The sequence below is a fragment of the Mus pahari genome, chromosome 14 (genome assembly GCF_900095145.1).
Source record: "Mus pahari chromosome 14, PAHARI_EIJ_v1.1, whole genome shotgun sequence".
NCBI classification, from domain to species: domain Eukaryota; kingdom Metazoa; phylum Chordata; class Mammalia; order Rodentia; family Muridae; genus Mus; species Mus pahari.
In genome coordinates, this window is record NC_034603.1 from 37515639 (window position 1) to 37525560 (window position 9922).

The window sequence follows — 9922 nt, forward strand, 5'->3', positions numbered from 1 at the left end:
CCAGTTTCTCCTGGGCTTCCTTACAAGAGTAAGCGAGTCTTAGTTGATATTTACTGCCATCTGCTCCCCGGGGATGACATTTATGTCAAGTTGAATTTTCTAGACCTGAAGTGGGGATTGCTAATAGCATTAGCTGGAAGAAGGCCTGAGATAAAGCACATCCACTATTTTGAGGCCCCTCAAGGAAGACCACCACTTGCATATCTTCAAAGGATCCTTTATTGACCAGAGCAGGACCATGGCATTTTTATATATATTTATATATATAAAAAAAAGTTTGAAGATCGGGCAGGCAGTAATCCCTTTGCACGCCCACCACCCCCACACTGTTTTCCTGCCCTCTGAACATGGAAGGAGGAATGGCTGCTCCACCTAGGCCACAAGGCAATATTCTCCTATAGAGGGAGAAAGGGGCTTTTATGTGGCCATTCCCTTCCCATCAGAAATCAACATACTTGCAAAAAAAACAAAATACAGAAATCAAACATTTAAATATGAAAATCCAAAGGGAATTGGGTAGAGAAACAAAAAGGAACTGGAGTTTCTTGGGAAGGGTCTCCATTCTCCCCTGCCCATAGATGGGCTAAGGGTCTGGGGTATGAGGCTCACACAGTGAGTTTGCAGTGACACAGTTCCTTGTAGATCTGACGACGGAGTTTGGGCATGTCCTGCTGGGTGAAGCTGAATGGCTGAGACAGGGCCAGGTGCTTGCAGTACTGGGTGTGAACAAAGTAGATAGACCATGAGAACAGTTCACTGAGCACCCTCCCAAGTCAAGATCTGTGCTACACATTTCACACAAAATACATCCTATTTTCTCAGAAAATACCTGTTTCTCACACTGGCATTAGAGACTAAGCCTGGGGCTTCAACAACCCTACATAATATATTTGGTGTTTATACTGGAGAATATATTTGAGAGAAGGATGTTGGGAAGCCTCTCTATCAGGACCAAAGCCAGAGAAAACAGTCCCAACTGAGGATGGAGAAAGGAAGGCCAGAAGACCAATGAAACCAGGGTTTCTGTGCTAACACATAAAGGTCCACCCTGCTGTGCAATCTGACTGAACCAACTGAGGCAAGAGCCACCAACAACCCCTAAGCTAAGAAGACCTTATCATTTGCTTACCTGTAACACAAAGGCACCACAGTCACTGTCATTATTCTGCCTGGCCACATTCTAGGGAATAGAAAGCAAGAATCTGTTCACTTGGGAGACTCCTAGAGGTTATGAATTCAATTGCCGCCTCCTATCAGACTATTCCATTTTCCTCTGGAAACTCACCATTTTGAAGTAACCTTTCCAGCCCCTGTGGAAGTCCAGTCGGTCTTTTTTTACTGCCTCTGCCTGTAGATACTTGGCAATATGCTATGTGGGCAAGAAAAAAGAAAGTGATACCTTAATCACTTGCCAGTGTAACACAGAGTATGCTGGTGGGAAACACCATGCCCACTCACTCCTCGGACTCCAAGCCCACACTTCTTCCTGAAATAGCTTGCTGCCAGATCTCCCTTCAATTTTACTACTTGTTTCCCCACAACCTCCTCAAACCTTAGGGCAGCGGCGATTTAGAGTTCGCTGGGAGTCAAAATAGGTGATGGTACGTCGCCTTACATCAACTGAGATAAGGGACCAGTGCACCTCCAGATGGATGGGGATTAGCAGTAATTCCTTATTGAAGATGTCCACCTGGAAAGAGAGTGCTGGAAGTCAGATACAACATAAACCCTATTGATTGCCACGAGGATTCTAAAGAGAAAATATGGAACAAGCAAAGGAGTTACAAAATATATACCACGGATGCTGAGGCAAGGCTCAGCATCAGATGCTAATACTTTTTTTTGGGGGGGGGGGCAGTTCTTGGTATATAAGTCAGGGTCCCCTGCATGCTAAGCAAGCACTCTACTTCTGAATCACATCCCTACCCTGTCGTTTAGATTCTGTGTGTGTGTGTGTGTGTGTGTGTGTGTGTTCCATGGATATCATGGCCAGAAGATAACTGTTCCTCTTCAGACAATGTCGCCCTTCTGTTTAAGACTGGGTCCTTCCCTGACTTAGGACTCAGCAACTAACCTTGGTGGGCTGGCCAGCAAGTCCAAGGAATCTACTTACCTCCACTTCTGTAACACTGAAAACAACTACCCCTGGCCTGGCTTTTTAGGTGGGGATCAAACTCCAGTCCTTGTATGCCCTCTATAGGTTGAGATATCTCCCTAACCCAGATATCCTCCTGCTTCTCAGGCCTGGCTGATATGGAGATATTTGATGGTGAAGAAAGACAGAAATAAGAAGGTAGTATCAGAACACATGTGCCTTCTAATTCAGCACCTGGGAGGTAGAACTACATGCTCTGCTACCAGGTACATATCCATTAAAGGAAAAAGTCTAGATAAGTACCCAGACTCTGGAGCTGCAGAAACGGCCAATAGGTTAAGAGCGTTGGCCGTTCTTCTGAGAAACTGAGTTCAATTCCCAGCACCCACATGGTAGCTCACGACCACCTAACTTGAGTTTCAGAGATCTGATGCCCACTTCTGGCCACTATGGCACTGCATCCATGTGGTGCTGAGATATTCACTCAGGCAAAACATCTATACATATATAATAATTTAGAACAGACAAAAAAACAGGCTCATGATTTTGGGGTTGAAACTCAGCTTCTACACTTACTAGTCCATGGCCATGAGCAAGCTACTTAGCCTTCTATACCTTTCCGTATCTGTAAGGGGGAGAGAGCGAAAGCACCTGCCCTCATTCACTATAGGGAGTAAACTACTATCCACATAATACACGTGGCCTGAAAGAAATGCTCAGTAAATGTTTACACTAAATGCTACTGCCAAGTTCTTGTGTCACTCAAGACATGAGGAAAGTGCAAATTGGGAAAGTAACTGCTCAAGGTCACAGAAGGAAGCAACAGCACAGGAAAGACAAAAATTTTTTTATTACATTATTATTGCGAGGAGGGGAGTGGGGTACACATGCCAGGGTGAAGGTGTGGAGGCCAGAGGGCAAGCTGATTCTCTCCTTCCTTCCTCCCTGGAAGTCCCAGGGATCTCACTCACCTCAGCAGGCTTGGCGGCATGCACCTTTACATTTACCTCAATATACAGAAGGCTAAGGGTTTGTTTTTGTTTTTAAACTGTATTTCACTCTTGCTTCTACTGGAAGAAACAAGACTCAACAGGTCTCTGAGTAATTCTAAGCACAAAAATTAAATCCTGACGCTTGGGCTGGGGTTGTGAGTGACAACCACACACTCTGGGGTAGGTTGAGGCATAGAAAGGCAGTGTTAGATGGCTCAGTGGGTAAGAGCACCCGAGTGCTCTTCCAAAGGTGCAGAGTTCAAATCCCAGCAACCACATGGTGGCTCACAACCACCCATAATAATATCTGATGCCCTCTTCCGGTGTGTCTGAAGACAGCTACAGTGTACTTACATATAATAAATAAATAAATCTTTTAAAAAAAAAAAAAGAAAGGCAGTGTTAGGTAACAGGAGGAAGACGTGTGTGTGTGTGTGTGTGTGTGTGTGTGTGTGTGTGTGTGTGTGTTTTAGAACCAATATTCCTTTGTCACTGCTGGAATTTCATGGCCTTTCATAACAGGGCAGAGAAACCTATGGAAGTTCTTGAATACATCCACATCTCCTCCTGACCCAACTTTTACTATCACTTAAGCCTAAAACCCAGATATAATTCTCCACTGATCTCTTCATCCCACATGAAACCTGCCAGAAATGTCTACAAGTTCTACCTTAAATTAACCCCCTCTGGCCTCTCCTTTGGCACTCCAGCCCCAGGTACTGCACCTAGACTCCTTCTCCTTCAATCATTGAATGGGGACATCAAACATGAAGCATCGCTAGGCTGGTAGGGTAAAGGTGTTTCCACCAAGCCTGACTTCCTGAGTTCGGGCTCTAGAACCCACGTCACAGAAGCAAAGAACTGACTCTTACAAGTTGACTTCTAACCTCCACATCCACACCATGGCATGCACTCACATCCACACAAGACAATGTACTCAGAACCACCTCTATCCTTGTCAGTCTACCTTACATGCCTCACATGATCTCTAATTTTCTGTATTCAACTATCTCAGTCACTGTGTCAGAGTATTCTCTCTCTAGGTCTGAATCATTCACCGCTCCTTTTGCTCAAGTGCCGCTCCCAGACCACACAGGATGTGGAAGGCCTTACTGCAGATGTAGGTAAGACCTACACACAATCCAAAGTACCTATTCCCATGCTGTCACATTACTGTTGTAGGACATTTGCAGCACTCTAGGACTAGCTGTAATTTACCTTACCCTCATTCCATCACAGAAAGAAGTATTCTGATTTAATACTGCATCCTCAGTTTCTACAATCATGCCAGATACACAAGACCTTTAACGTTTTATAGAATGATGACCAGGATTGGGGAAAAAATTCATAGCAAGCAAAACTCGTAATTTTTTTTTTTAGAGACAAGGTGCTATACAAGTATTTGTAAATTCATAACTCACATTTTTGGTCCACCTCTTTACCCCATCATAACCCTTGGTACGGAGTTTATCATAGAAGAAACTGTTGAAGAAATGCACCTGTGCCAAAGACACAAAAAAGCTGAATAGAATTAAAAGACTTCAGAGTTGCCCACAAAGCTGCCCTTCCACCCTCCAAATCCACACACTGTTTCGTAGAGCCCAAGTGAAATGGCTCCAATGACTACCACCATACTTTTTAACCTTTTTTTTTTTTTTTTTGGTTTTTCTCTGTGTAGCCCTGGCTGTCCTGGAACTCACTCTGTAGACCAGGTTGGCCTCTAACTCAGAAATCTGCCTGCCTCTGCCTCCCAAGTGCTGGGATCAAAGGCGTGCGCCACCACGCCCACCACTCTTTAACCTTTTACAGATTAAGTTGCTGTCTCAATTTAAACAGAAAAACACTACAGATTGGCTTACAGATTTAAAATGAATAGCTTAGCCCTTACTATCTCTCCCTCCAAACTGCAGACCTTAAGCTATATAAAATAGAAGAGATAAGAATGGATGTTTACCAAAAAATAAAAAATAAAAATAAAAAGGAAAGGGAAAGGGAAAGGGAAAGGGAAAGGGAAAGGGAAAGGGAAAGGGAAAGGGAAAGGGGGGGAAAAACTGCTCAGAGGACTGGAGAGAGCACTGACTGCTCTTCCAGAGGTCATGAGTTCAATTCCCAGCAACCACATGGTGGCTCACAACCATCTGTAATGGGATCAGATGCCCCCTTCTCATGAAGACAGTTACAGTGTACTCATATACATAAAATAAATAAATATTTTTTTTAAAAAAACTGCTCAGGATTGCAAAAGTTCTGGGGACTAAATAATCAGGTTAGTGTTGGGTCAGGAAAACCAGGACTACACAGAAAAACCCTGCCTCCAAAAAAAAAAAAAAGGCCAGGAAGTGGTGGTGCAGGCCTTTAATCCCAGCACTTGGGAGGCAGAGGCAGGCGGATTTCTGAGTTTGAGGCCAGCCTGGTCTAGAGTGAGTTCCAGGTCAGCCAGGGCTACACAGAAAAACCCTGTTTCAAAACCAAAAAAGGGGAAAAAAAAAATTCTGCTTGGACCTACCTTTTCAGGGACTGTGTCCATGACCAGGTCTCCATACATGTTCATCACCTGTGGGAAAAGTGGCAATTTGCCCTGGAGGATGTAGTGTGGGGGTAAAGGGTTCCCCTATGCATCCACACTCCCTCTGAAGGCCCTTTCAAGCCCTTTTATGTTCCTCTTCTTACCTGGTCATTGAGCCAGTTCTGTCCATATAAGGTACCCAAGTCATCCATGGTGAGCACGTGTCGCTTATAGGATACCCGGAAGCCCCTTACCATAGCATTGCCTGGCATCCGCTGATAAGACTGGATCAGCTGTAGTACCAGACTCTTCCTGCACAGGCCAAAATTTTGGAATCTTACAAGAGCTAATGTGGCTGGGCAGACAGAAATACCCACTACTGTCTAGAATAACAATGTAAAACAACTTTTCTGTCTGTCTTTTTTTTTTTTTTTTCAACACAGGCTGTTTCTATGGTCTCCCACTCCCCACAGATAGGCACGAGAATGCTCAAGGACAAGCTTTTCAATGTCTCTCAGTGTACTACATAAAGATCCCCCCAGTTGTCTTACAGGGCTTGGCACTTTGTCTGCAGCTTCCTCAGCTGCAGCTCTAGCTCTTACTTCCTCAAATACATCGCTAAAGGAGAATAAACATTCTCTCCCCATCCCTGAAGTCAGTCCCAGCCCTCCCTCAGACCTCACCTGGAGGGTGTAGAGAACTCCTGCTGGAAAATGTCCTCCAACTTTTCTACAACTTCATCAGTGCTGAGAGGGATGAGGCTGCCATAAGTTTGAAGGAATTCATCTAAGATACCTAAATGGAGGGAGGAGAGAGTAAGTAAGCTGGGGCCTTTAGACTCTGACCTAGGAGCTGGCCAAAAGGAGACTAAGTTTTCTAATGGCTTACTCTGCACACAGGTCACATGTTCCTCCCGAAGGGGGCTATGCTGGCCAGCTTTCTCCCCAGTCCGATCCGCCTCTTCTGCAGTGCCCAAGTCGGAGCTCTGAAAAAGTTCCTGAGCCACATGGTCTCCAATGCTGCACACATTACTGATGAGTATGCTGGCATCAGGGGGTACCAGGCTGCGCTCCCCCTCAGGACCGGACAGTCCCCCAAAACCATTGGGTAGACTACATGAGAGGAGGCCTATAAAGCACAGAAATAGGAATGAGAAACTGGCCGTGTAAAAGAACCGATGCATACAAATGATAAGACCACAAACACAGAGTGAAGCAGGGTCTAGCAATGGAAACCTTATGGCATACAGACACCCCTCCCCCCCAATGCCTAATGTAAGGACGGCCAGAGTTTATTTAAAAAAAAAAAAAAAAAAAAAAAAAAGGGCTGGTGAGATGGCGGTTAAGAGCGCTGACTGCTCTTCCAAAGGTCCTGAGTTCCAATCCCAGCAACCACATGGTGGCTCACAACCATCAGTAACAAAATCTGACTCCCTCTTCTGGAGTGTCTGAAGACAGCTACAGTGTAATTACATATAATAAATAAATAAGTATTTTTAAAAAAAAGAAGAAGAATCTTCAAAAAGGAGGAAAAATGCAAAAGCCTAGGATTTGGCGACTTCAGCAATCTCTGCTGCCAATATCTGCTTACCACCTAACACAGTGCACAGTGAGTGAGGAAGGCTCGGGAGTAGTAAGGATGCTGAGTTTTTAGTTTGAGTTCTCAAAGAGGAAATATTCTAAATAAAAACGTTAAAATCTACAAAGGATATATTCCACAAGACCCATGAGTGGCCTGTGGAGAACCACACATCCAGGCCTTATCCCGGCAGGAAGAAAGACTTGGAATGAACATGGTTTCCTAGAGCGTAGCTCTCTTTGTCATCTGCACTTTAGACCATAGGACATCTACTAAAGGATTTGTTCCCAACACTGTCCCAGGCGTCAGTCCTGCTCCCACAGGATAGGATCTTTCTTTGCAGCCCAGGTGGGGGCCTTGATTCATTGTTCCGTCCTAGCCTCCAAAATCATAGGATTACAGGTGTGTGCCTAGACGGGCCTTTAAAATTAAGGCTTAAGATCATTTCACGGATATTCTGGAAGCTTCGCTTGCTTTTCTTAGGCTCACCATGGCAACAAACTCCTGGTGCTCCAGGCTCATCACCCTTCCCATTTCCCACCTTACCCGAGTCAGGGTCCAGAGGAGACTTGGGGGTCCACCTTAGTCCATCTTCCTCCATGGGGGGCCCAGAGGGCACTGGTGGAGACCCTCTCACCCCATCCTCTGCCATGAGAGCACCTAGCAGACCCAGCCGGGGTGGGGGTAGCCCCCGGGGGGAGTCAAAACGACAGCAGGGTGATGGCACCTGTGGCGTTGCACCCCCTTCCTGGGGTGAGAGATGGTTCTTGGGGTGTGCGAGGTTCCGTCGCCGGCCTCGGTGGCGCCCCCAAAGCTTCCAGTGGAATGTCAGAGAGGTGCTTTTTGAGTAGAGCAGCATCTGGAAGGCTCTCATGGCTCGGCGCCGGCGCTGTGAGCAGGTTTTTCTATGAGAGGGTCGGAGAGCTCGAGGACGCTGGGAGGCCCCCAGTTGGCCCCATCTAGGGGGTAGCCTCCAAGCTGCTACTTCCTCCTCATCTTCCTCCTCTTCCTCTTCCTCTTCTTCACTAGCTGAGGCATCAAAAGATGGCCGGGGGGCAGGGAGGCGTCTAGTTGGCACTGTGGTCCCAGACCCAGGATCTGGCCCAAAACCACCACCGGACTTGAGCCGGGGCTTAGGGGGTAGGGGCCAACGAAGACGCTCTCGCCTGGGATTTGAGTAAGTGGTGCCGGGTCCCGGAGGCTCAGGCCCCCAAGACCCGGTCCCCTGTATAGTCTCTTTCATCTTTCAGTACCCTGTAAAACAAAAGTTTGATTATCCAACTGAGGACACCCTACTCCTTCCTCCAAGATCGGAACTGTTCTTCAGCATTTCCACTCTGATTTCAGATAAAAATAAAGAAAAATCTAAAAACTCCTAACTTCAGCTCTTCCCAGCCAACCTCGTCCAGAAGGAACTGACTCTGCCATCATTTCGTCCCTTGTCCAGGTAGAGCCAAAAGAAAATGACTGACTGGTAGGCCTTAGATATTTTATTTTTAAGCTCTTTGGTGAAACCCAGTATTTCCAGGCTCAGCTTTAATTCTACTATGGATGTCCTTAGGACAAGACTGAGGGCTGCTTTGCTAAGAGAGATGGCTCAGCACAGGAACCCAGATACAGGTACCTGGGAAGACAACTTTCACCAGGGAAACTTTGGTCCCCTGTGGGAGGTTCCCTTTCACCCTGGAATGATATGGGGGTAGGGGGACACACGTCTCAGGTATGGGGGAGGGCGGTGCAAGGGCAATGGCTCAGGAAATAGAGTGATAAGAGAGGAAGACGTTGACGAAAACTGCAAGCGAACCGAATCGGTGCTTAGCGACCGAATTAAGGAGATGGGACAGAACGGAGCCGTGGGTGCCAGGCAGACCGGCCCCTCTCCAGTCTTCTCCTGGGAGACCTGATCGCTCCCCGGCCCCAGTATAGTTTGAAAGCTCGGGCGACTCGGCACACAACGGTCTTAAGTCCTTTAAAGGGCTTCCTGGGCCCAGTTAGGTGCGAGCGAAGACCAGAAATGGAAGAGGCCACAAGGGCGGGGGGAGGGGAAGGGGCGTCCTCACCAGGAGCGGGGAAGCCGGGCACACGGGCCCCAAGGCGGGTGTCTCCGCCTCAGGCTTTCCGGCTCATCTTTCGGACGGCGGCGACCCCGCCACTCCTGCTGTCCTCAGGCGGAGCCGTCTCGATTCACGAAGCCAACGCTCGTGCCGCCCCACTGCGGCCGCCTCCAGCGCGGCTCTCGCCTCCACCTCCACCTCCACCTCCAGCACCGCCGCCACCCCTCCTCCTCCTTCCCCTCCCGCGAGCCCCAGGCCCACCGCCGATGGCGGCGCGCAATTAGTGCGTCACACCCGGCGAGCGGCGCCGGCTCGTGCTCAGTCCCGCCTACCTCCGCGCGTCCAGGCCCGCGGACGGTCCCGCCCTCGAGCTCTACGCTGAGCGGAGCTTGCGCACTGTCGCCTGGCTTGCCGCGTGTGGCAGTCCCACGGCTCGCTCTTTTACGCCTGCGTGTCGCGTCCAACCTCACGCTCTACGTCGCAGCCACACGGTACTCCCTGCTCTTCCGTGGCCTGAGCTTTGGGTGATCTAGTGGGCTTCCCAGCGCATGGCCAGAATGTCAGGGGCCCCGCAGGGACTGTCCCGAGGCTAGGCGCTTAGGGAAATGGAGGCCGAACATTGGGTTTTGGGGGTTTCGTTTTGTTTGTTTAAAAAAAAAAAAAACTTTAAGCAGGGCGTGATTAAAGAGTGAGACAC

At 48.0% G+C, this 9922-nt stretch overlaps 1 protein-coding gene across 1 annotated transcript; it reads right to left on the minus strand.

Annotated features, from left to right (window-relative positions):
- Positions 1–201: 201 nt before the first annotated feature.
- Senp3 (SUMO specific peptidase 3) lies at positions 202–9539 on the minus strand. The gene is made up of 11 exons (XM_021211950.1): positions 9232–9539; positions 7718–8425; positions 6482–6721; positions 6277–6388; positions 5758–5905; positions 5594–5641; positions 4509–4586; positions 1553–1690; positions 1286–1369; positions 1130–1180; positions 202–716 (listed from the first exon to the last, which is right to left on the minus strand). The coding sequence occupies exons 2-11, from the start codon at positions 8412–8414 to the stop codon at positions 606–608; spliced, it is 1707 nt and encodes a 568-aa protein (XP_021067609.1). The 5' UTR covers positions 8415–8425; positions 9232–9539; the 3' UTR covers positions 202–605.
- Between the last annotated feature and the right edge of the window lie 383 nt (positions 9540–9922).

Excerpts from the sequence above, each read along its gene's own strand:
- Senp3 (XM_021211950.1), bottom strand. The coding sequence starts at position 8,414 with ATGAAAGAGACTATACAGGGGACCGGGTCTTGGGGGCCTGAGCCTCCG. Across the intron at positions 6,722-7,717 it reads TCCTCTGGACCCTGACTCGG|GCCTCCTCTCATGTAGTCTA; the intron begins GTAAGGTGGGAA and ends TGTGCTTTATAG. Across the intron at positions 1,181-1,285 it reads GGAAAGGTTACTTCAAAATG|AATGTGGCCAGGCAGAATAA; the intron begins GTGAGTTTCCAG and ends TCTATTCCCTAG.